At 36.1% G+C, this 26,599-nt stretch overlaps 2 protein-coding genes across 3 annotated transcripts; one reads left to right on the top strand and one right to left on the bottom strand.

The window, feature by feature from the left end:
• The first annotated feature begins 1,514 nt into the window (after positions 1–1,514).
• On the top strand, positions 1,515–8,094 carry LOC126602236 (metal transporter Nramp5-like). Of its 2 annotated transcripts, none has more exons than XM_050269063.1 (13): positions 1,515–1,735; positions 1,858–1,933; positions 2,208–2,248; positions 2,595–2,673; positions 2,992–3,096; positions 4,194–4,303; positions 4,399–4,580; positions 4,754–4,823; positions 5,818–5,991; positions 6,410–6,514; positions 6,692–6,823; positions 6,920–7,015; positions 7,402–8,094. In XM_050269063.1, exons 1-13 carry the CDS (start codon positions 1,586–1,588, stop codon positions 7,726–7,728), a joined length of 1,647 nt encoding a protein of 548 aa, XP_050125020.1. In that variant the 5' UTR covers positions 1,515–1,585; the 3' UTR covers positions 7,729–8,094. The 2 variants fall into 2 exon arrangements, with proteins under 2 accessions (XP_050125020.1, XP_050125019.1); XM_050269062.1 differs by having other exon boundaries at positions 1,516–1,735; positions 1,855–1,933.
• Positions 8,095–13,912: 5,818 nt separating this feature from the next.
• LOC126605465 (uncharacterized) lies at positions 13,913–25,694 on the bottom strand. Its single transcript, XM_050272874.1, has 6 exons — positions 25,553–25,694; positions 25,398–25,482; positions 25,255–25,297; positions 14,440–14,493; positions 14,306–14,360; positions 13,913–14,197 (listed from the first exon to the last, which is right to left on the bottom strand). The coding sequence occupies exons 1-6, from the start codon at positions 25,692–25,694 to the stop codon at positions 14,142–14,144; spliced, it is 435 nt and encodes a 144-aa protein (XP_050128831.1). The 3' UTR covers positions 13,913–14,141.
• Between the last annotated feature and the right edge of the window lie 905 nt (positions 25,695–26,599).

Raw genomic sequence — 26,599 nt, 5'->3', positions numbered from 1 at the left:
TGTGCCCAATTTCTCCACCCGTGGAATTGGCTTGGCGAATGGGGTTTCCCGATTCCACCTCACGAAGAAAGGGGTGGGTTTGGGGAAGATGGGATCTGGGTTGCAAGGGAAGATGAAGATGGTTTTTTTTTTTTTTTCTGGGTTGCAGGGTAGTGGGTGCGGAGGAGGAGGAGGAGGATGGGTGCACGGTGGGTTTAGGGAAGACGAGAGGGGGAAGAAAGGGGTGGGTTGCAGGGAAGGGGGGTCGGGGAAGATGAAGATGGGTTTTTTTTTCTTTCTCTTTTCTGGGTTGCAGGTTGGGCTCGGGTGGGGGGAGAAAGGGGGGGGGGAAGACGAACTGGGGTTTGGGGAAGACGAGAAGGGAAAAAAGGAAAGGGAAGGAGGGAGAAGGGAGGGAGGGTCGGGGGGTGGGGTGAGGTGAGGGAATGATGGATGTGCAGAGAAGGGAGGGAGGGAGAAGGGATGGTCGGGGAAGATGATTGTGATTTTTTTATTTTTTTTATTTTTTTTATTTTTAAGGGTAATTTATTATTTTATTAATATTTTAATAGAAAGTGGATCACGTCTCAAGCCATGTCAGCATTTAACAGAAATTGACAGACAACTGACGGAAGGTATGACATTGCAACAAATTTGAAGATAAGATATGAAATTGAAACTTTTTAAAGACGAGGTATGAAAATATTAATAACCCAATAGTTGACGTAGTTTTATGTAATTTACCCTAAAACTTAAGGACTTTGATCAAAAATTGAAATGGAATAAGGTTTTAATTAATGGAGTAACAAAAGGAGGAATGAGAAGAAATATATGTCTGTGTATATCTTATATGTATATTATGCTTGAAGGGCTCACGCCTTAAAACGCCTTGCTTTACGCCGACACTTGTAAAAACATTTGCTATCTGTAATTGATAGAGTTGAGGTTCAAGACCATATTGGTACAGATCAAGTCTTATCCACACTATAGCATATACAATGATCAATAATTTATGGTTTTTCTTTCCAGAAAAACTGGAGTCTGCAGTCATGGTTAACTGGAACAGTAGTTTAGGGATTTGGATCCTCTCCTGAGCCAATGGAGAGGATCCTCCTGACCAAGCATTGTGGGCAATTTGATTTTTATCTAATGACTATAATTATTATAACTTTAAAGAAACTCCTTGTTTGTAGCCGTTGGATAAAAATTCAACGGCCCACAATGTTTGGTCAGGAGGATCCTCTCCATCGGGAGAGGATCCAAATCCGTAGTTTAGTACTACAGTAATTAATTAATTATAAAACAAAGGGATGGTAGAGAGAAAATAAGATAAATATACACACACACACACATGTAGGAAGTGCCCTGTCCTCTATGCTTACGTCGAGAAAGACACATTAGAGCAGATTAGAGGGATTGCATTATTATTATTTTTATAATTGCATCTACCTCTCTCTCTCTCTCTCTCTCTCTCTCTCTCTCTCTATATATATATATATATATATATATATATATATATATATATATCTCCTCACATTCAGGCAATACTAGTCATCACTACTCAATTTAACTAGCTGCTGCAGATCACAGATACAGAGAGAGAGAGATGGAAAACAAAAAACAAGATCAGCAACAGAGAGCTAGTACAGATGGAGCTTCCAAACGCATATCAGCCACCTATTCAGAACCCACACCACCCAGCGAACACTTTGATCTTGACCTTGATCATAATACTGACCCTAAGGATGACCCTCAGGTAATTTAATCTCTCTCTCTCTCTCTCTCTCTCTCTCTCTCTCTCTCTTAATTTTATTAAGTTTTTTAACAGAATAAAATGTTCTAAGTTTGTTGATTAATTATTCCGATGATCACTAGAAGCCTGGATGGAGAAAGTTTCTAGCACATGTTGGCCCTGGCTTCCTTGTCTCTTTGGCTTACCTTGATCCTGGCAATTGTGAGTCTCGCTCTCCATGTGTTATATACATGAAAAGTTTTGCTAAACCGTAAATTTGAACCACTGAGTTTATTCTCATCTGAATGTGGGATTCAATTTTACAATTTGACAATATAGTTTAGTAAAAACACATTAACCCACATATATATAGCTAAGTCAACCTTTCATAACAATATTTGCATGTGTACGTCCGTACATATATATGTATTAGTCTTTATGCTTTTTGTTCTTCATTTATTGACAAAAGTATATGTTGTTTATGGTGATCTTACAGTGGAAACTGATCTCCAAGCTGGAGCAAATCACAGATACGAGGTAATCAAACAAAATTCAGAAAGACAAAAAAAAATTGAAAAAATAAGATAATTATTAAAAGCAAGCATTAAGAACAAGGAAAAAGATAAAAAATGATATTCTTATCTTTTATTTATACTATTATTTGTACCATCTTTTTAATAGAGATGGAATCCACATATATTGGCAGGCTCTATCTCTAGAGAGAGATGCGGACAAATAATGGTAAAAATAGATAGTAAGTGCAGCACTACTCAAAAAAAAAAAATAGTGAGGATTAATTGATCGAATTCTTTACATGTATTTAGCATGCAAAAGAAAAGGCCGGAGCAGTGGTCTTATTATATATTTTGCTATGTAATTTCAGCTGCTATGGGTGATTCTTATTGGATTGATCTTCGCTCTCATAATCCAGTCGCTCTCAGCAAATCTTGGTGTGACAACTGGTATGAAATGGATAAACATTATTCTAATCTTAAAAAATAGCACAGATATTAATAATATTCTATATTATATAACTACATAACTAAGGGAAATTGTATAATAAATGAATAGAGATTAGGAACAAGTTTGTTCGTTTTTGTTGTTGTTAACACAAATGGATTGGAGGATACAGATAAGATAAACAGGTGATATGATGATGAGAGGGGAGAGAAATAAACTGAAGATTATATTATTCTGCACATAAAAGGAAAATTGAAGATCTCTATTATTGGTTTATTTTTTATTTAAACAATATTTATATTTTTCCATTTAAATTTCAGGGAAACATTTGTCAGAATTATGCAAGGCGGAATACCCACCATTTGTGAAGTATTGTTTGTGGTTACTAGCAGAAGTAGCCGTCATAGCGGCTGACATACCCGAAGGCAAATATATATTCACTTCAAATTTAATTCATGTTTATGCATTAATGTGTGTGTGAATACATAACGTATAGGAGAAAAAAAAAAGAAATAGAAGAAAAAATATTAACAAATGTTTGTATCTCTATATAATATATAGTATAGGTGATGATTCTTTTAAAGAGTATCGTAGTGACGATTCTTTTAAGGGACACTTTGGATACGGTCTCTAACTATTAATATTCTTTGACTAAAAATTTGTTGGTTTTCAATTTTTGATCGAAATCCCTGAAATTAATGTGATAATGTATTTCTATGTAGGTTACTATATTTTTTAAATTAAAAATTGAAATTTATAGTTGTTTTTATTAATGAGATTTTAAATAAATAAAAAAAACCCATAATGTGTGTGTGTATGTATATAAACATGGGTACATTCATTAAAATTAACAAAAAAATTATTGTACCAAAATATGGGTACATTCTTCAAAACCACACAAAAAATAATAGATATTAGGCTTAATAACATTAGTAAATTTCTTTGATTAAACTTGACATGGATACATTCTCAAATCAAGAAACAGAATGCACCATATAAGTTTAAAAATGAATTAGAAAAAAATTGAATAGATTTTATATTAAAAAAAGGGTACATTTTACTACAACAAATTGATATATTTAAGAATGGGTACATTTTAAGATTAAAAATTAAAAAATTACGTGAATGGGTACATATAAGATTAAAATATTGGAAACCTTTTTGTAAAAAATTAAGGGGTACAAACTTATTCTAATTTTTTTTTTATTTTGAAAATGTTTTGAATTGAAAATTATTTAGGAGTTTAATAAAGGTGTGAGTATTAAAATCCTAAATCAATTATTAATTTTTATTTTAAAAATTATGTAACTGACATGTAAATTCATTATTGCATTAATGCTAAGGACCTTGATCAAAATCTGAAAACTAATAAGATTTCAATCAAAGAACATTAGTTATTAAGGACCGGATGCTAATTTTTCCTTCTTTTAAAAAGTATCGTTGTGACGATTCTCTTAAAAAGTATCGTATACTAACCCCATGTGAACAAGTTATAACGACAATTCTAAATTTTGGCATGCAGTTATTGGCACAGCGTTTGCCCTAAATATACTGTTCAATATTCCAGTTTGGACTGGAGTACTCTTAACTGGTTTCAGTACTCTTCTCCTTCTTGGCCTGCAGAAATATGGGGTAATTTAATATATCATTTAATTTGTTTTATTCATGTGTATTTAGTTTATTCGGTTACGTATGTATGTTTGTGGTTGCATTATGTATATGGGCAGGTGAGGAAGCTGGAAATGCTGATAGCAGTGCTGGTGTTTGTGATGGCTGCCTGTTTCTTTGGGGAAATGAGTTATGTGAAGCCTCCGGCATCCGGTGTGCTCAAAGGCATGTTCATCCCTAAGCTCAGCGGCCAGGGAGCCACCGGAGATGCCATTGCCCTCTTGGGTGCCCTTGTTATGCCGTAAGTACATGTCTCGACAAATGCTTATGCTATCGAACTACAACTTCAATCAATAAAAATACTTAAAATTTGATCAATACTTACGTCATCTAATTTTTTATACATATTCTATAATAATATGTTGCTATCTACGCTTGTTGTCTATATTATCTAACACTAGACTATTTTGACAGGCACAATCTTTTTCTCCACTCAGCTCTTGTGCTTTCAAGGAAAATTCCAAAATCTGTCCGTGGCATCAACGTAAGCCCCATATATTAATCATCTTTTCTATTCAATTAGATTACAAATAAATAATTTATACAATTTTAAATGGCATGAAGATCCAAGTAGTTGGTTGCTTTTTTTTATTTGGCCAAATGTAGACTTTATTAAATACGAATCGAAACGTTTACATCTTGAGTAAGAATATTAAATAAAAACTCCGGCCCTAAAGCATTCCAACAAAAAGCACCACCACGTAAGGCAACATATGAAGCTACAGTGTGAGCAGTGGCATTTCCATACCACTTAACAAACATAAACCTCACCCTTCCTAATTGAGAAGTCAACTGGTCAATATCATAAACAAAACATTCCAAAGTAGCATCAATTGCATATTCCTTATTAATCATTCGAATAAGCATCTGAGAATCAGACTCCACCTCCACATTCTGGCAGCCCAACTGAATACACACCCGCACCGCAGCACGTAGAGTTGCAGCCTCGACCATTGCTGCTGAGCTAAACAGCAATCCTCCTTCTCCTCCCGCAGCCACCAGCAACCCCGCAATATCAATTGAAAATCTCTTATAATAGTTAAATAAGTTATAGAACTAATTATCAACTTTATTAATGCTAAACTGTTTGTGACCTTGTCTAAAACACTTACAATTATATAAAACATTGTAAAGTTAACATAGTTTGAGGAACCTCCTGATGTCCTATAGGATGCCATCTTCTATGAATCCCAGTTATACTCAAGTTTTTATTTAGTACTAGCCTCTTGTGACACGCTTACGCGTATGGCAATTGAACTTTTGTATGTTAAATTAAAGTTTTTTTATGGTTTTTTACAAAATAAATTAAGAAGATCAAGTTTTTTATTTATATATGTTCTATTTAAAAAAATTGAAAATAAATTAGAAGTTAAACATAAAACCACCTGCATGAGGGGAGGGGGCACCACCATGTGACTCTTCCTTAATTAATGCTTCGTATAGTGTTTATTTAACACTAATTAATTGTATTTTTGCAGGATGCATGTCGATATTTCTTGATAGAGAGTGGATTTGCATTATTTGTAGCATTTTTAATCAATGTTGCTATTGTCTCCGTATCCGGCACCGTTTGCCATCATAGCAACCTCTCGGATAAGGACAACGACACATGCAGTGATCTTACTCTCAATTCTGCTTCCTTTCTTCTCCAGGTACCAACTAATCACCTTCGTCCCTCTAATCTACATTACACGCGTGTGTATTCATATATATATGCCAGCCTCATTTTACTATTGCAAAAACGTGATAGGTATAAAACGTCTTATAAATTTCACCGTCATATACAACGTCTTATAAATTTCACAGTGTTTCCTATTTTTTGCTCCAAGATACAAGAGTTCTATAGAGTCACCATGATTCTTACGGGGCCTATCATTTTGTTTATGGTACATTAAACAGACTCTCTGCTAAGAAAGGGATCATATAATAACATACTGCTTCCGAATATAAAATCTAACATTGTACAAACTCATCTTATTTATAGAACAGATTGACGGTTTGTAACGTAACAAATAATACAATACTGTTTCCGAATATAACAGGAGATAACTAATCTATTTATATGTGCAGAATGTGTTGGGACGATCAAGCAAAATCTTGTATGCCATTGCACTATTAGCCTCAGGCCAAAGCTCCACGATTACAGGCACTTACGCAGGACAATTTGTCATGCAGGTTAAATTTAAATTTAAATTTTTCTTCATTTATTATGAGTACTTAAACATAAAATTGCAAACTTGAGTGTATGTAAGTTAGCTATAGCAGTGTACTCTTCCCACTACTTTCAAGTTTGAATTTCCATTCCCGTAGTTAGAGTAAAGTATAATATTTAAAATTGATGGTGATTTGCAGGGTTTCTTGAACATTAAGATGAAAAAATGGGCTAGAAACTTAATGACGAGGTGCATTGCCATTACACCAAGCCTCATTGTTTCCATTATCGGCGGATCTTCAGGAGCAGGAAGGCTCATTATCATTGCATCGGTTTGTAATTAACTGGATAATTATATTTAATTTTCTTCTCCATCCATTTACCAAAAAATAATTAATTAGAGAGCAAATTTTAAATGCATTTTGCAGATGATACTATCTTTTGAGCTCCCATTTGCTCTAATTCCACTCCTCAAATTCAGCAGTAGTGCCACCAAAATGGGACCTCACAAGAATTCAATCTATGTGAGTGGGTATTTTCAGCTCTCTTTGCTTTGCTTCATCTAAATTAGTTAACTGTGGAACCCATTGAATTAACCAGTTACTAAGTAATAATCGACCAGACACAAAAAGCTTAAGTTGTTAAGAACTTCAGAGCAACAAGTGAGAGATGAAGCTTGGAGGCTTGGACACGAAAGTCTGGTACTATATTATTATTATGGGTCCGTTTGGACGTTATTTTGAGAAGATTCTCTCATAAGTGATTATGACCACTTCCAAACGAGCCATGTATAGCCACTAAACCTATAGAAAAGTGACTCGTAGATAATACATCCGTAATGTATATCAAACTAACCTGCTAGTAGCTAGTACTGATTGACACTAACAATGTTGGCATTTTTTGTATGCAGATCATTGTGATATCATGGACTCTAGGAATGGGAATCATAGGCATCAACATCTACTACCTCAGCACAGGATTTGTAGGGTGGATAATCCACAGCAGTCTACCCAAAGTTGCAACTGTGTTCATTGGGATCTTGGTGTTCCCTTTCATGGCCATTTACATACTTGCAGTCCTTTACCTAACCCTAAGAAAAGACAGTGTGGTAACTTTTGTTGAGCCCACAAAGAACGACCCGGCAGCCCAAAACCAAATGGAAAATGGGCTTTCCAACTATGGTGAGCCCCAAGTGCCTTTCAGAGAGGACTTGGCTGACATACATTTACCTCAATAGAGGACATATATATTTTCATACGCATATGCTTCCCACTTTGCATTACTAGTGTTAGTCAAACCTAAGACCTGTTGAACTTTGTACCGGTTCAAGACCTTCGAGGAAAAGAGACAAGCCGTGTTAGCCACTTAATACCTGTTGAATCTTTGTACCGTTTTGAGACCTTGAGAGGAAAGGGACCAGCGTTGCACTTAAGAATTAAGATTGTAATGGTTTTTTATGAACTAGAAGATAGAAGTTCTTTAATAAGTAGTAGGACTCTTATGTTGTCTGTATCCCTCCGATAATGTCCAAGAGAGGACTATGTGGTGTTCATCATATTGAATAATAAATTATCTAAGGGAAGAATAATCATTTGGTGTATCATGAATTTCTGTTGCAAAGTTGTCCATTTAGATCATAATGTATTTCCTATTGGTCATCTGCAAATTACATCCTCACACTTAAGTCATCTATGATCTGTCATTCAGTAATACGGTCTGATGGTGCTCCTTTTAACTTATAAGTAAGAGGTCTTAAGTTCGAATCTCATGGATGGCGAATTCGATATCAAATTAGGTTGCCTATTGTATGGCTTAACCAAATTCCTTCATTCCTCAGTGTAAAATATATCGTTGAACTCAAAAAAAAAAAAAAAAAAAAAAAAAAGGGTTATCTATGATCTACCTAGTCATTTAAGTAAACATTTGATGTGATATAAAATAGCAGACAAACTTAAACCCTCTTTTTGATAATTTTAGTATGTGTAAGTAGGGATCGTTCTAGACCGGAGATTAGGAGGGTTGCTAATCTACACAAATTTAACTCAAAAACACAAAACTAGACTTTAGTGACTCAAAACTGACCAGAATGACTCCAAACAACACAAAACAAACAAATTGACTCAAAACAAGAACTAAATGGTGATTTGGACAAAAATTAAACTAAAAAGACTCAGAATACTAAATGGGGGGTTGTTTTGACGAATTTAAGATTTAAACAAAAAAACTAAAGGGTACGAAATTGGGTGAATTAAGGGGGTGAAAGGCTAGCTAGATGGTCCTTCTTCACACATGACACATATGCATACAAATCGATTTCCAAATATTCTTTTTATAAACCATGAATGACAATGCCCCAAGTTAACCGTGAACTGCACAAATTTAACCATCAAATTTTCCTAAATTCATTGAATTGGACTCATCGACGCAACCAAATTATTCTTATCAAGTTCCCTACATGAACGGCATAATAGAGATACATATCCAAGATCATTAAGTTCTATGAAAATCATAAGCAATGACAAGACATTCGTAACTATGAACTGCATGATACTCCTGCCAGAAATTTACTTAACGCGATCGTGACTAACAACCTCCACTACTTGTAAATATAAGTTTATAACTATTAGGTGAAATTCTCTTATATTCTAGCATCAAATCCCTGCATGCAAACTAAGTAGGCCTCCTTGATCAACATACAAGAATAAGTAATCAATCAAATAGATAAGTAAATTGCATTCACAATTCATGAAACAATAATTGGTGTAATCAATTCATATCACACATATGTTCATGGCTTTGAATTCACCTCTAGCTAAAACGAAATTAGTTCCACATGTTTGCAATTAAACGAAACCAATCTAATTTAAACATTGAACTAAAACTAAGGATAGAAAGAACCCAGAAACGCTCCAGCACTCCAATGGCCTTGGATGGCAGGTCACGGCACAAAGCTCTTCTTCTTTTTCCTTCCTTGCAAAGCTGCGGCACTCTGTATATTTTTTATCTCTAAATTTTTCTCTAAAACTCTCCTTGAATTCTACGGAAATGGTGTATTTATAGGGCTAGGGCACGGCACAAAGTTGTAAAGGAGAAGGATAGGCACGATAGATTCCTAAGGGGAAAGGGATAGGGTGGTTTGGCACAAATTTAGGGCTTCTAGAACCAAATAACAAGTGGTTTAATATGAAAAGGAACCCCCCTTGCAGCTGGAAATAAGGTAGGATAAGATTAGGATAAGATAAGATAAGGTTAGTTTGGATAATGTTGGATAAGATAAGGTTGGTTAAGATAATGTTCCTTCCTTTTAGCTGATTCCTTATCTTCCAAGTCTTCATTTAATTCTTCCAGATTTGTAGCACATTTTCAGCCTCTTTAAACTTCAGAAACGTCCATCCATTATGCTCCATACGCATGCTATCCATTCCAAGTCCAAACTGCTCCAAAATGCTCCAAATTGCTCTTTATTGTCACCTTTGCCAATTGGACCTACAAACACATGAAAATAGCTTAAATCACTATAATAAACAAAAACTAACTCACTAAATGCAAAGAAACAAGCTAACAAAGTCGCATAAATATGCTCCTATCAATTTCCCCCACACTTAGCTTTTGCTAGTCCCCGAACAAAACAAAGAAAACAAAACACAACCTAAACCTTCCAACAATTGCCTCAGGGATTTTCAATGAAACATGACACATTAAAAATCACTACTCACATATATTTTAGCTATCCTTACCCTCGAGCTTATACTTAATCACAGTAACCACTCACTAACTCGCATTTAATCAATTAAAACAACATTTTGAATGTAGTAACATGCCTTAGAGAATTCCCTCAATTCCAAATTGGATATAGTCTCTATTTTCACACAGATTTTCTAACTACACTCCCTATACCAAGTATATGTGAGAAGATTGATGTAAATATGTAACCTAGCACTCACATATGTTATAACAAAGAAGGCATTTTCTAGAATTATTAATATAACATGTATATGATCTCATGAACGGAATGCCACTACTTAGAAGCAAGAACCAGGGATTCCATATGCTCGTACCAATTTCAAACTCCACATATTCAAACACATAACAATCAAGATAAAAGTCTAAGGGTTGTAATGGGGCTAAGGTATTGGCTGACAAAGAATGCTCAAGGATAAGCAAAGGTTCTTAAAGTGATAGTAAGCAAAGTAATGAAATCAAGTAATGAAATCAACATTTAGAATTCAACTTTTGAATGCAGCAACTAACTTTAAACATGAGGGAAAGATTCTTACAACACTTAGGGCCAGATTCACACTTTTGGACCCTTTCTTCAACAACCAATACTTGTGAGTTTATTCTCACTTGTTTTTCAACTCTTTTCCTTTCTTTTCTCAACTTTTTCTTCTTCTTTTTTTCTTTCTCTTTTTCACATTTTTTTTCCGTGCCTTTTTCTTTCTTTGGCACATTAAATGTACAAACTTATAGATTTCCAACAAAAAACCTTCCCCCACACTTGTTTTTCTGCATAATGTTGATCAAAAGGAATTCCCTTTAAGTCATGCTCCACTATTCTTTAAGAACAAGGGTATAGATGGTCCTATTCTAGGCTAGGTAAGGACAATGCGGGTTAACAAAGAAAATAGGCTAAATAAGACTCAAAGGGGTTAAACCTACAAAACATATGCAAGGGAATAAGGCTTTTTGGCTCTAGTGGTAACTAAACAACTTTTTCTTGTCTTTGTTATGCAATCAATTTTAAGCTTTGAATGAAACGGGCATGAGTTCTAGTATTTGGACTTAAAATGATGAAAACCCATTCCAAGTAGCAACCAAGCAAAGAAATAATGAGATCATGCAACGACTTTAGAAAACAAGAATTCACAAATTAATAACTCTCCAAACAAGGAATAGCCTCAAGTCTCTCAGGGTTGTAGCGTTAGTTTGCGTTCCTTCCTTCAAGCATGTTACAAAAACTGATTTTTTTTTTCTTTTGTGATTACATGTGAATTCGTAAACGTCAACTACAACTAAGCATAAACCTAAGAGCATATCAAACTTCCATCCATGTTTGTAATTTTTTTTTAATAGTCATGCAATTAAAAACCAAATCCTCATCATTATGTTGGAAGGTACCCTAAGACACAAACACATAAAAACAACCCTTTTTGGGTTTTTCAAAACTTTTTTCAAATTTTTTTTTTCAAAACACAATAAAAACACTTCAAAACAGTGAGTAACAACTCTAGAAGTGCTAGGAGGTGAAATCCAACGAACGTTCATGAAAAACACTTTGTTTACCCCCCCCTCCCCCACACTTAAACCAAACATTGTCCTCAATGTTTCAAACATAAACTCACACGCAAGCAATCAAACAACACAACTAACAAACATGACAATTATGGCAAAGTAAAAGCAATAAAGAGTAGGGTTAAGGAACGCAAATCTGATTTTGGAGCCAGAGATTCCTAGGTCTTCTTTATTTGAACGCATGAGTTGCCTCCCAAGAAGCGCTTGCTTTAACGTCTTCCAACCGGACGATACCTCCTTTTAAGCTCTATTAGGGTCCATGGCATGGAGGGGTATTTCCTCCACGACATGCTCCTCGAAATTCTCGTAGTAAGGCTTCAAACGGTGTCCTATCTTTAAACTTTGAATTTGGATTGCACCAAAAGGAAAGACATTAGTAACAACAAAAGGACCAACCCACTTAGAACGCAACTTACCTGGAAACAATCGAAGGTGGGAGTTGAAAAGTAACACTTTCTGCCCATTTGAGAACGTCTTGCTACGAATCATCTTATCATGGAATGTCTTCGTTTTCTCCTTGTAAATATGAGCGTTCTCATAAGCCTCGTTCCTAATCTCCTTAAGGTCATTCAATTGAAGCTTCCTATGAATGCCAGCCGCATCTATGTCCATATTGAATGTTTGGACTTCCCAATGCGCTCTGTGCTCCAACTCAAACAGAAGATGGCACGGTTTCCCATAGATGAGCCAAAATGGAGACATCCCAATTGGTCTTTTGTAAGTTGTATGATACGCCCACAGTGCATCATTTAAACACAAGCTCCAATCTTTCCGAGTTGGCCCAACTGTCTTCTCCAAAATCTGCTTGATTTCTCGATTAGAAACCTCGGCTTGCCCACTTGTTTGAGGATGCTAAGGTGTTGAAACCTTATGCATGACGTTATACTTCTTGAGCAGCGCCTCAATGGTTCGATTGCAAAAATGGGAACCCCCATCACTTAGAGTGCTAATAATAATGCATGATACTGTTATAAGTTGTGGTTCTCATATAAATGCACATAATTAAACACATGCATATATATAACTCAAAATAACTCTTCTATTGTTGGAGAATTAGTTATTATTTTATTACTATTTATGGTTTTCTTGTGAGTCAAGGATATTAGAGTTTCTTGCCCGTTAAGGATTAGGGTTTTGTAGTTTTCACTATATATAGTAGTGCTTTATTAGTTTACTAGCCTCTCTGCACGCACTAACATGCGTGCGAGAGGCATTTTTGCATAACAAGCGCTACGCGCCCCTAAAGGTGTATTGTGTTAGTTTTTTTTTTTTTCCATTGTAATTGTGAAGATATATTTTAAATGTATTGTGCAAAGAGGAACTTTTTCTTTACCATGTAAGTCCTAAAAAGTTGTCATGTTTTTCGTTTTCACTTTGCACAAAGTAATGATTTAAATGTTATTCACTTTGCGTAAAGTAATGATTTAAATGTTATTCATTTTCGTTTATTATGATAATGGTGTTATCGTTATGCATGCCATATTGGTATATTGCCACGTTCGTTGAAGAATTTAACATCCAATTTGCATAGATGTGAGTAATCTCTCGTACAATTTTTTGGATACTTGTATTGAATTAGATTGAATCTAGAAGCTCAATTGAGCAACATGAATTACTTCAATTTGACAGCATAACAATTATGCTCTTAAATTGTTTTTATTTTTTATTTTTGGATACTTTGCATTATCTATTGTTTATAAACTAAAAGTTTCAGTGTGAAGGTTTGGGCGTATGTCAAAGAAGGCATCATGGCTTGGACTTATGCTTCAAGAAGACTCATGACTCATCTGTAATCGAAAAATCATAGTTCATGTTTTAATTGATTTCCTTTTCCATGATTTCAAATGAACTTGATCTCACATATATTGAGTTTTGTATTTTTTTTAATTGTAATGCATAAAGCTGTGGCATAAGTTCGTATAACGGAAATTGTGAATTAGGTAGGTAAATGGGTTTGGAAAATAAGAAAAAGTTTCCGCAACCATCTGAGTTTGTGATTGGTCTACAACTTTTTCAATTATTATTATGTGGTAAGCTAGCAAAGAAGAAGAACTATAATTGTGTGGACAAATTGATTTAATGTAAGTGATAGTACCAATTTTTTGTACTGTATCCTAGCCTACAGATGAAATGGGGAAACAGAAACTATTTATAAAATCTGAAAATATGGCATGTAATATTATTTCTAAATACATGCTGATAACATTTAATATCCTTAAATCAATATTTTCAGATTCATAAGTTTTCAGTCAAAGTTATAGGCTAGCTAGGGATGAACTCCTAATATATGAGGCAAAGCAAAATATGGACAATATATACATATGTAAACATATATAGCGTCTACGTGTGAAATCAAAGTCATGCTTGCCATCCATTTGCTTGCACTTGATGCTTTAGATTTTCATGGTTAATTTGCAAGCAATGATAATAAAATAAGAAGTCTAACTAATTAAGATGGGAATAATGCACTATAATGCACAATCCCAAATATAAAGGTTGTAAGCAATTTAACCTAAATACCTTTAACTTTGACAATTTTCCCATAGTAATACTTTTACTCCAGTTACTTTTAGAATACTGAAAGATAAATAATTTGTCAAGTTTGAGGTAACAATATGTAATCATGTTTACAAAATTAAATGGTAAGAAATGTTACCTTAATCTTGTACTTCAACCTTTGTACTTTGAGATGGGTGTGATGCTTGTAAAACTAATAAAAATGCAATTTTATTTCTATTTGAAAATTGAATGCAATTTGAATTTATAGTATACTTTCGTATGAAAATAAGAGAATAGTTACCGTGTCACAACCCGTCCCGAAATATTTAGTTTCGACAGTGTGAAATGATGATTTTACCCTTGGATGTTGAGATTGTGATGTGTGTGACATGATTTTGGGATGTAGACTATTATGTTGAGTTCCTAAGTTTTGGACTCAAGTAAAAATTTAACTTTTGGTTGTTTTGGTGGATGACCAAGTGAGGACACACACACACAAAAAATAGCCCGTGCTCTCTCTCTCTCTCTCTCCTTCTCTCGGCCTTCCTACCATTTCCGTACAAAATGTACAGACGAACGTCAAACTCACATTTCACGAACGAATCAACGTTAAGAAGTTGAGATTCGAACTCCTTGCAAGTCCCTGAGTTCATATATGCCATTTTTAAATCTTGAAACCCTCAAAATCCCGTGAAACCATAAACCTAGATTTCATGCAATGTTCATGCACTAATTAATGTGAGGGTTTTAGGAGTTGTTAAGGACATATGGAGCTTTGAATCATCCTCACGAAGCTCGGATAAGAAAAACCAAGCGATTTGGACGTCGAGAACTGGAGATTGGCGAATTTTAAGTTTGACCGTATTATTGTGGATTTTTCTGGCGAGTTCCCATGAGTTTTAGGTCCTAAAACTAGTAAGGGTTTGTTCTACTTGTCTTAAGCTTCATTTTGGTATATAATTCGTGAAATTTGGTTGAGAAACGGACGAAAAATGATGGTTTGAAAATTTTACAGTTTCTGGCAATGGCAACGGTCGCCGGAGTTCAAAGGTAGGGGATGACAGAATATTCCTAACGGCGTTGGTTAGTTTTAACGGTTTTAGTTACTTTTTAGCCGTACAGACTCCGGCTAGATTGTCTAATGAGCTATGAATTCAGCTGTACAGACTTCTGCAGAGGTTCCGACTAATGTATTATTTTCTATGAATTTATTTTCACCTGAGTTACTTATCCTGTTAATATCTTGGCATGGCATACTTATGATTATGAATATGTGTAGCATGATTTGAATTGATATATATAGATATATGTATATGTTTATATTCTATTTATGGGAAAACGTATACATGTTTTACGGCGAGGGGTTAGAGCTTTTGAAAGTTAAATGTGTTCTCAAAACATTTGCTTTAGGTAGACTTGTTGTTGGTGGCATTGAGGATCTCTGCCGTTCTGACAGAATAAAAATTAGTAAGACATCTTTTGGTACTGTATAACTAGTACTTGTCCTACTGGACTGCACGTAGACTTTCTATGCTCTGATTAGGTGTATTTACACTTGTACCTCACTCCTAGCACTTCTTGCTTATTAGTGCACATTAGTAGCTTTCGGTTTTTATTTATTCGTATATTTCTTATCCCTATCATTTCCGCACTGTGCACATGGTTATGTCACCCTCACGTGATAGCCAACATGCCTCGATCTTGGTCGGGGTGTATTAGTTTAGTATCAGAACCTAGGTTTAGCAGTCCTGTATATCTTGTGAATAATCTAATCATTATGATGTCTTCTGTCAGAACTATGCCACCTCGTAGAGAGCCACGTCATCCAGCTGAGCCTAGTTTCCCTGATATTGCTCAATTATGGGAAGCTATAGTTAATGCCATTCAGTCTTCGTTCCGTCCTCCTCAAATGACACCTCTTGAGACTGTGTATAACTTGAAGCTGAATCATTTCATGGGTAATGAAGGACATGAAGGAGCAGAAAAGTGGCTTAATGATGCGAAAATTAACTTAGCACACAAATTAAACCCTCTTGTTGTCAAATTGTAGTATAAATGCAAGTAGGGATCGTTCTAAACCGGGGATTATGAGGGCTTGCTAAAACCTCTAAACTGACTTAAAAACATATAAACAAAATTAAAAACACTAAACTAGACTCAAAGAACTTAAAACAAACTCAAAGGACTCAAAACAAGCTAAAAACTCTCAAATCTGCCTAAAAACACAAACTGAGTAGATTTGGACTCTAACACACTTTTGGGACACCTAAAAACACAAATCAAAATAGATTTTGACTAATAAAACACTTTAAAGTAAAGGGCGTTTTGGTTTTGACGAATTTGAAAACAAAACAAGTAAATTAAAGAACTAATGAAATCTGCACGAATTTGAGTAAATTGAATGGATGGAAGGCTAGCTACGAGGTTCTTCTCCACACATGACATACTTGTACATGAATCGATTTCCAATTGCTTTTCAATAAACCATGATACTCAACACCCCAGATTAACCGTGATGCACAAATTAACCCTCAGATTTTCCTTTACTCATTGAGTTGGATGAATGCATGCAACAACCCAAATCATTCTCTAAAAGTCCCCTATATGAATGCATAATAGAGATACAATCAGAGATCATTACGTGCAATGAAAATCATAAGTGTTGATGAGGAAATTATAACTATGAATGCATGATACATTTGCCAAGAATTCAATTAAAATGATTGTGATAAACAACCTTCACTACTCATGAATATAAACTTGTAACGATTAGGTGAAACTCATTTATATTCTAGCATCTAATTCATGCATGAAAACTAAGTATGCATCCTTAATAAACATACAAGAATCAGTTATGAATAAAATAGATAATTGAATTGCAATCACAACTTATCAAATCACAATTGGAAGAAATCAATTCATATCTCAAGCATGTTCATGGCTTCAAACTTCCCCCTAACTAAATAGGGGTTTAGCCACTCATAGTTGCAGCAAAATCAGAAAATAACAAAGTAGACATTGAAAGCAAGAATGAAGTACACCTAAAACGCTCCAAAGTTCCAAGCTTGAAATGCCAAGGACCTTTGTTTTCACCACCTTGTTGTAGCACAAGTGTCTAGGATGTGTATGGATATATGGATGGAATGGATTTGCACGGCTAAGAGATGAAAGTGTATGGATTGGTGAGATGTAGTATGGCTAGATGAATGGATGGAGGTCACTACAAGGAAATTGTGTTTGTGAATGAAGCTCTTTTGATTGATCAAGATTGTTTTTAGGAAGGGGAATGGTGGATGTATTTATAGGCTAAGGAGAGGACCACTTCAATTCCTTGCATGTGCAGTTTATATGGGTGTGTGATGTCCATGTTTCCCTTTACATTTGCACACACATGACTTCCATCATTTCAACCACAAATCAACCCATTTTCTGCCCATGTGTGTGTGTTTCCTTTGCCCATGTGTGTGTGTTTTTCCTTTGCATTTGCACGCACATATTCTTCATTATTTCAGCCAACAATCCACCCATTTTCTGCCCATGTCAAACTGTCCATGCCATGCCTTTCTCTTTGTGTGTGTGCTGTCCATGTTTCTTCCATGTGCCTTGTTCATCTTCTAGCTGTGCATTTCCACTTGCTCCAAAGCCAAATGAGTGCAATCATAACCCTATTTGCTGCTGAGTGTTGATGACAAAGCAAAACACAAAACAAGTGCCTTTACTTTCTCACTTTATTAGCCAAATCTGCTTAGCCCTTTTCTGAACCTTTCAGTGTTACAATGCCCATAACTTCTTCTAGAAGAATGATATTAACAATAAGTAAATTTCTCCAGAAAATAGACATTCGTAGCTTTCCAAGCATATAAGGCTCATTCTCTCATTCATTCTAAGTTGTTCATAACATGCTTCCAAAGTCAGCTAATCTGCACAGGCAGTTTTGACGAATTTGTTACTTAATAACTCACTTGTGCTACTTTTCTTTTCTTTGCTTGATAAATCACACAAAACACAAAAACATAGTAAATAGCTCAAAAATATAAGGAACTAACTAAGAAAAGACAAGTGAATTTATGTAAAATATATATAAATATGAGCTTATCACTTAATCATGTTGAGAAAACTTTCCTTGTGATGCAAAGTCAGGGGAATCTTCCTTTTGATAGGTGGGTCGAGACGACTACTTGGTTTTTGGGTCCAGAGCCTGCATCCTGGTGGAGATAGGAGTCATATCAGATGCCACCAGAGGTAGTAGCCGATTAGGAAGTGTTTAAACAGTTGTTTCGAAAAAGGTTCACTCCCCCTGAGTATATTGATCTCAAGAAATAAGAGTTTACGCATCTGAAACAAGGAAAAATGACGGCGAATGAGTATTACAGGAGGTTCACTGATTTATCTCGATATGATCCGGAGGTTGTTGCTAATTCAGTTGAGATGCTTCGTCATTTTCGGTTGGGTACTAAGAAAAAATGGCGTTCTATAGCGACATTGACTCTCTGTGCCACTTACCAGGAATTTTATCAAGTTTTACTGCAGATTGAGGACTCAGAGAACATGCCCAGTGAAAATGAAGATGAAGAAGAAAAGAACGGGAACCAGAGGCAAGATGATAAAGGTAAAGGTCAATCATCTCAAGGACCTCGTAAGAGCCAGAGTTTTAAGAGAAGTGGTGTTAGTTTCACCTCTTCTAGTGGAGGCTTAAGCTCTAATATGCTGAGGAGAGGTGGTAGATTTTCTAAAGGCTCAAGATTTCAGAAGCAGAGGGACTTTGGTGGTTCAGGTGCTCCTTTATGCTGCAGATGTAACAATAGGCATTTCGAGGAGTGTAGGAGAGGCAGCAGTGCATGTTATGCTTGTGGACAGATAGGGCATAGGGCTGCGCATTGCCCTCAGAATCAGCAGAGGCCCCAACAGCCTTCCTTACCATCACCTGCACTAACCCAGCAAACTTCAGGATCTAGTGGTTATGGCCAGACTGGTCGTGGTGGTGCTTATCATTATCAGGGCGACGCCGCTCCTTATACTTCATGGCAGTATCAGTATTCGCAAGACCCTCATTATCAGGGTGGTTACCCTTAGTATCATGGCGGTTCTATGCCCTATCAGCCACATTTAGCAGGTGGATCCTAGTGGTACCAAAAGGGATAGCCCCAGTAGGTAGAGATTGCTGCTAGCAGTGCAGGATCTTCGAGGCAGTCTGGTCAGCCAAGACAAGGACGTGGTGTTCATGCTAGCAGAGGCCGTGGTAGACGACAGCAGAATCAGGGACGTATCTATAACATGACACTGCAAGATGCTCAGAACAATCCTGATTTAATCATGGGTACGTTAAATATTCTTAGTCATTTTGCTAGAGTATTGATTGATTGTGGTGATACGCATTCTGTTGTTTCTCATACATTTGCTCAAGTGACGCAACCTCATCCTACACCTCTAGGATATAATTTAGAATTTTCTATGCCTAGAGGGGAGAGATGTTATGTGGATCGGGTATATCCAGGATGTCCAGTGATGGTGGAGGATGTTGCTATGCCAGCTAATCTTATTCCATTAGACATTGTTGATTTTGATGTGATTTTGGCACTGATTGGTTACATTATAATCATGCTAAGATAGATTGCTATGGAAAGGTAGTCACCTTTCATCGTCCTGGATTACCTGAAGTTACATTTATAGGAGAGCCTAGCGAGGTAAGGCATGGTGTTATTTCTACCATGAAAGCCAAAAGATTGTTATCGAAAGGTTGTCAAGGATATTTGGCTCATGTGGTGTTGAATGATAATGCTCCTAGTATTGTGGAGGATGTGCATGTGGTCAAGCATTTTTCAGATGTGTTCCCTGACGATATACCTGGATTGCCGCCAAACAGAGATGTGGAGTTCGTTATTGATCTGCTTCCAGGTACGGATCCTATACCTTTGACTCATTATAGAATGGCTCCTGCTGAATTAAGGGAATTGAAAGTTCAGTTGTAAGAATTAGTGGATAAAGGTTTTATTCAACCTAGTACTTCACCTTGGGGAGCTCCAGTTTTATTTGTGATGAAGAAAAATGGAACCTTGAGGTTGTGCATTGATTATAGGTAATTGAATCGGGTAACAATTAAGAACCGTTATCCATTGCCTCGTATAAATGATTTGTTTGATCAACTCTGAGGTGCTTGTGTGTTCTCTAAGATTGACTTGAGGTTTGGTTACTACCAGTTGAAGATTAGAAGTGAAGATGTCCCTAAAACAGCTTTCGGGACTCGATATGGTCATTATAAGTTTCTTATGAAGCCATTCAGGTTAACTAATGCACCAGCAACTTTCATGGATTTAATGAATCAAGTATTCTAGCCCTAATTGGACAGGTTTTTCATTGTTTTTATTGACGATATTCTGGTATACTCTAAGACTAGAGCAGAGCCTGGTAGACATCTTAAATTGGTGTTGAAAAGTTTGAGGGAACATCAGTTATATGCTAAGTTTAGCAAATGCCAATTCTGGTTAGATCAAGTGGCATTTTTGGGACATGTTATATCAGCTTAAGGTATCCGAGTGGATTCTCAAAAGTGGCAACTGTGGAGAATTGGGAGCAACATCGAACCGTCATTGAGGTACAGAGTTTTCTTGGCCTAGTAGGCTATTATAGACTGTTTGTTAAGGATTTTTCAATGATTACTTTACCATTGACGAGGTTGACCATGAAGGATGTTAAGTTTGAGTGGGATGATAATTGTAAGCAAAGTTTTCAGCAGTTGAAGTATTATCTCACTCATGCACCTGTTTCAGCACTCCCTGATGATAGTGGTAATTTCGAGGTCTACAGCGATGCTTCTTTGAATGGTCTGGGCTGTGTATTGATGCAACATGGTAGGGTGATTACTTATGCTTCGAGACAGTTGAAACCTCATGAGAAGAATTACCCTACTCATGATTTGGAGTTAGCGGCTATCATCTTTGCTTTGAAGATTTGGAGACATTATCTTTATGGTGAGAAATGTAAGATATTTACGGATCATAAAAGTCTTCAGTACCTTTTTACTCAGAAATATCTAAATCTTCGGCAGCGGAGGTGGATTGAGTTACTTAGTGATTATGATTGCACGATTGAGTATCACCCTGGTCGTGCAAATGCAGTGGTGGATGCACTTAGTAGGAAGACTCCAGCTAGACTTAATACCATCTATGATTGTCATGTTCTTTTCCTTACAGATTTGAGGTCCATTGGAATGGAGTTAGGAATGGAAGATAGAGAGGAAGCCTTACTTGCTAATTTTCAAGTCAGGCCAATCCTAATTGATCTTGTGCTTGAAGCCCAGACAAATGATGAAAAGACCTAGGAAATAATTCAAGCAAGGAATCAAGGGAAGAAGAAAGACTTCAGAATCCGAGAATCTAATGGTATGCTTATGCAAGAGAGTAGAATGTATGTGCCGAATAATATGGAATTAAAGAAGGCAATTCTTGATGAAGCACATATTTCGGCATATGCAATGCATCCAGGAGGTACCAAGATGTATCATACCATTCGCCTATTTTATTATTGGCCGGGTATGAAAATGGAAATCGCCGAATATGTAAGTAGGTGTGCCATTTGCCAACAGGTTAAAGCTGAAAGGAAAAAGCCGTTTGGATTGATGCAGCCACTTCCCATTCCACAGTGGAAATTGGAAAATATATCTATGGATTTCGTGTACAAGCTTTCTCGTACACAGAATGGTTATAACAGCATTTGGGTGATAGTTGATCGGCTTACTAAGTCAGCACACTTTATTCCAGTGAGGGAAAAATATTCATTAAGCCGATTAGCTAAGTTATTCATATCGAAGATTGTGAAGTACCATGATGTTCCAGTTGATATTATCTCGGACCGGGATCCTAGATTTACTTCTAAGTTCTAGATAGCATTCCAGGAAGCTCTTGGTACAAGATTACTTTATAGTACGACATATTATCCTCAGACAGATGGGCAATCTAAGAGAACCATTTAGACATTAGAGGATATGCTGAGATCTTCAGTGCTGCAGTTCGGCGATGGTTAGCATGATTGTTTGGATTTGATGGAATTCGCCTACAACAACAGCTACCATTCAAGTATTGGTATGGCACATTTTGAGGCACATTATGGCAAGTCTTGTCGAAAGCCATTATGCTGGTCAGAAGTTGGCGAAAGAATTTTGGTAGGCCTGAAGATTTTGGATGAAACTACCCAGAATATTCAGGTAATTAAGTCTAACCTGAAAGCGGCCCAGGATCGACAAAAGAGTTTAGCAGACAAGCATGCCACTAACTGGATGTATAATGTAGGTGATTGGGTATTTCTGAAGCTATCACCATGGAAAGGTGTTGTGCGGTTCGAAAAGAAAGGCAAGCTGAGTCCTAGGTACATTGGATCATATATGATCACCGAGCAAGTCAGTAAGGTTGCTTACAGGCTTGAGTTGCCTCTAGAGTTGTCCAAAGTTCATGATGTGTTTCATGTTTCGATGCTTCGACATTATGTCTCAGATCCTTCTCATGTGATTCCTCCTCAACCTTTAGAAATTAATCTGGATTTAACTTATGATGAGAAGCCAGTGACTATATTGGATTGGAAGGATAAGGAGCTGAGGAATAAAACAGTGCATTTGGTGAAAGTTTTGTGGAGAAATCACTCAGTAGAAGAAGCTACTTGGGAGACAGAGGATCAGATGAGAAAGATGTATCAACGCTTGTTTTATGACTATTAGTGGATGTATTTGTTATGTTTAATTTCGAGGACGAAATTTTATAAGGTGGGTAGATTGTCACAGCCCGTCCCGAAATATTTAGTTTCGACGTTGTGAAATGATAATTTTACCCTTGGATGTTAAGATTGTGATGTGTGTGACATGCTTTTGGGATGTAGACTATTATGTTGAGTTCCTAAGTTTTGGACTCAAGTAAAAATTAAACTTTTGGTTGTTTTGGTGGATGACCAAGTAAGGACACACACACACAAAAAACACCCCGTGCTATCTCTCTCCTTCTCTCGGCCTTCCTACCATTTCCGTACAAAACGTATGGACGAATGTCAAACTCACATTTCACGCACGGATCGACATCAAGAAGGTGAGATTCGAACTCCTTGCAATTCCCTGAGTTCATATATGCCATTTTTAAATCTTGAAACCCTTAAAATCCTGAGAAACCATAAACCCAGATTTCATGCAATGTTCATGCACTAATTAATGTGAGGTTTTTAGGAGTTTTTAAGGACATAGGGAGCTTTGAATCATCCTCACAAAGTTAGGATAAGAAAAACCAAGCGATTTGGACGTCAGGAATTGGAGATTGGCGAGTTTTAAGTTTGGCCGGATTATCGTGGATTTTGCCAGCAAGATCCCGTGAGTTTTAGGTCCTAAAACTGGTAAGGGTTTGTTCTACTTATCTTAAGCTTCATTTTGGTTTATAATTTGTGAAATTTGGTTGAGAAACGGATGAGAAATGAAGGTTTGAAAATTTTACAGTTTCTGGCAACGGCGACGGTCGCTGGAGTTCGAAGGTAGGGGATGACAGAATATTCCGTCAACTTTGACAGAATATTCCTAACGGCTTTCGTTACTTTTTAACGGAATATTCCTAACGGGGTTAGGGGATTCCGTTAGGATCCATGTGCGTGGCCGCGCGTGTTGCCGTGCCCTTGCCGGTGCGTGGGCAGTTGGAAAATTATTTTAAAATTTTGGGGATGTTCTTGGAGTTGTGTAGATCACGATGGTATATTTATATACCTCATTTGAGAAATGTATGAGAAGTTATTAGCTAGTATTGGTTATGTGCTTTAAATTAACGTTTTTATAGTTATATATGGGAGACTTATCCTGAGGACAAGCGCAGTCAAGGCCAACTCAGGGGCTACGACCCTTCGACATACCAGTGAGTGGGCTTTTGGTTTTTAGTATATACTTATATACTTGATTAATATATAAATATATATATATATATATATAATTTTGGTGCTATGGACGCTCAGGTAAGCCCAGGTGAGTTTATGAACTGTGAATGTGAATAACGGTTATGATTAATTGAGAAGCATAGAACTCATAAACCTGCACCCCGGTGTTAGTGATTAGCCAGAGATATGGCGCAGGCCTGTATATAATGTCACCTCCCGCACCATATGCTCACATTGGATCCAGTTTAGGTGCACAGTCTTGTCGTACATACCATTATACGTGGTTCCAACTCGTAGGTGACTAGCCATTTATCGCACAGCTATCATGAGAGAGTAGCACTGAGCATAACTATATTACACCTAGTCCTGTCGTACAGACCATTACAGTGGTTCCGACTCGTGTGCAGTGTAGTGCCGTATAGGTCATTTGTAGTAACTCCAGCTAGATTGTCTAATGAGCTATGAATTCAGCCGTACAGACTTCTGCAGGGGTTCCGGCTAATGTATTATTTTCTATGAATTTATTTTCACCTGAGTTACTTATCCTATTAATATCTTGACATGGCATACTTATGATTATGAATATGTGTATGATTTGAATTGATATATATAGATATATATATATATATATATATATGTTTATATTCTATTTCTGGGAAAAAGTATACATGTTTTATGACGAGGGGTTAGAGCTTTTGAAAGTTAAATGTGTTCTCAAAACATTTGTTTTTGCCCACACACTTTCTGTTTTGCATCCTTCCAGGTTTTAGGTAAACTTGTTGTTGGTGGCATTGAGGATCTCGGCGGTTCTGACATAATAAAAATTAGTAGGACATATTCTGGTACTGTATAACTAGTACTTGTCCTACTGGACTGCACCTAGACTTTCTATGCTCTGATTATGTGTATTTACACTTGTGTCTCACTCCTAGCACTTCCTGCTTATTAGTGCACATTAGTAGCTTTCGGTTTTTATTTATTCGTATATTTCTTATCCTTATCGCTTCCGCACTATGCACATGGCTACGTCACCCTCACTTGACGGCCAGCATGCCTCGATCTTGGTCAGGGTGTGTCATACCGTATTTAGAAAAGTTGTTTGGTCGCTATTAATCTTTTTTCTGCACCCATAAATTTTTATTTTATTTTATAATTTGTGATAATTAATTTGTAGAATAGAGAATGCCATTAAAAATAAATAGGTAAGAAAAGGTATTGTATCTAATTTGTTGGACTTTATTCCAAATTTGTATGATGTGAGGAGTTGTTGAAGGTTTTAATTCTTCCACAACCTTTTTCATGTGCCATTTATATATTAAAGTTATATATAATGTTAGATTTCTTGTAACAAATTTAATAAAGAGTTTAGGATACATATTGCTCATGTTTCTTCTTTTTCCACTCTTTGAGAATCAGTTGGCTTAAATCAGTAGTTTTTACTCCGACAGATATCTCCCAGCCAAGTGTAAAAATAGAGACACGTCTGTTTGGGATCTTATCAATAGGTAGTTCATTCTTCATTTTTTTTGTGGGTAATCTTGTAAATATCATGAGAATGAAAACAAATCATTTTTTAAATTACCATAGCCCACATATAGCACATTAAGATAATCAAAATTGAAACTCACATTCTGACCAAAATTTAAAAAATGCACAATGAAGATTTCAAAGGAAGAAGTTAAAAAACTCAAAAGCAAAAAGCCACCTATTCCGCTATTCTCACTTTTCCTTTTCTTCATGTTTGAACCTACGGTGTACCAAAGAAAACATATTTGTAACTTTCCAAAAAAAATAAAACATATTTGTATAGCAAACCCGGCTACATCATTGTTGTTGAACATATGGTGTAACAGAAAACAAAAGAAATCATTCTTCTCTTTATCAATTAAAATTGCATAGCATGTATAATTAATATGTTCAATTCTGATCAAGACTAACAAACATATTCAAAGAAAAGGGGCAAATTATTAAGGTCCCGTAATGACAATAAAGAGAAACTTCTGAGTTTCGGTTTTGCCAAAATAAAAAATTCCAAAAACTTTCGGGAATAGAGTACCAAGAGTACCAATTCTTCCCCGTCTCTTCGTCTTCAAATTCCTAGTGATCAATTGCATAAAATATGAACAAAATCACATCACAGCCCATAAGAAAAATATAAATTCAGCAATAGATTCCGGGACGTTACCTTTAAAACTGGCCATATGATGCTCCGCCTTCCTACAATGCACTTGGATTGATATTTGATAGAAACTATCCCAGAATTTGAAATTAAAACGCAGGATAACAATGGAGATAGAAATTAAAAGCCAAAGAAGACAAAAGGAAGAAAAGGGTGGAAGGAAATATCTGAGCGACTGAGTCAGAATCTGAAAAATTTGAAATTAGTTTGTGTTTTATTTACATCTCCTCCCTCAAAACTGCTTCAT

Source organism: Malus sylvestris, chromosome 15 (assembly GCF_916048215.2).
Source record: "Malus sylvestris chromosome 15, drMalSylv7.2, whole genome shotgun sequence".
Taxonomy (NCBI): domain Eukaryota; kingdom Viridiplantae; phylum Streptophyta; class Magnoliopsida; order Rosales; family Rosaceae; genus Malus; species Malus sylvestris.
Note: the sequence above shows the minus strand (reverse complement) of the source record. Positions and strands in the feature narration are given on the sequence as shown.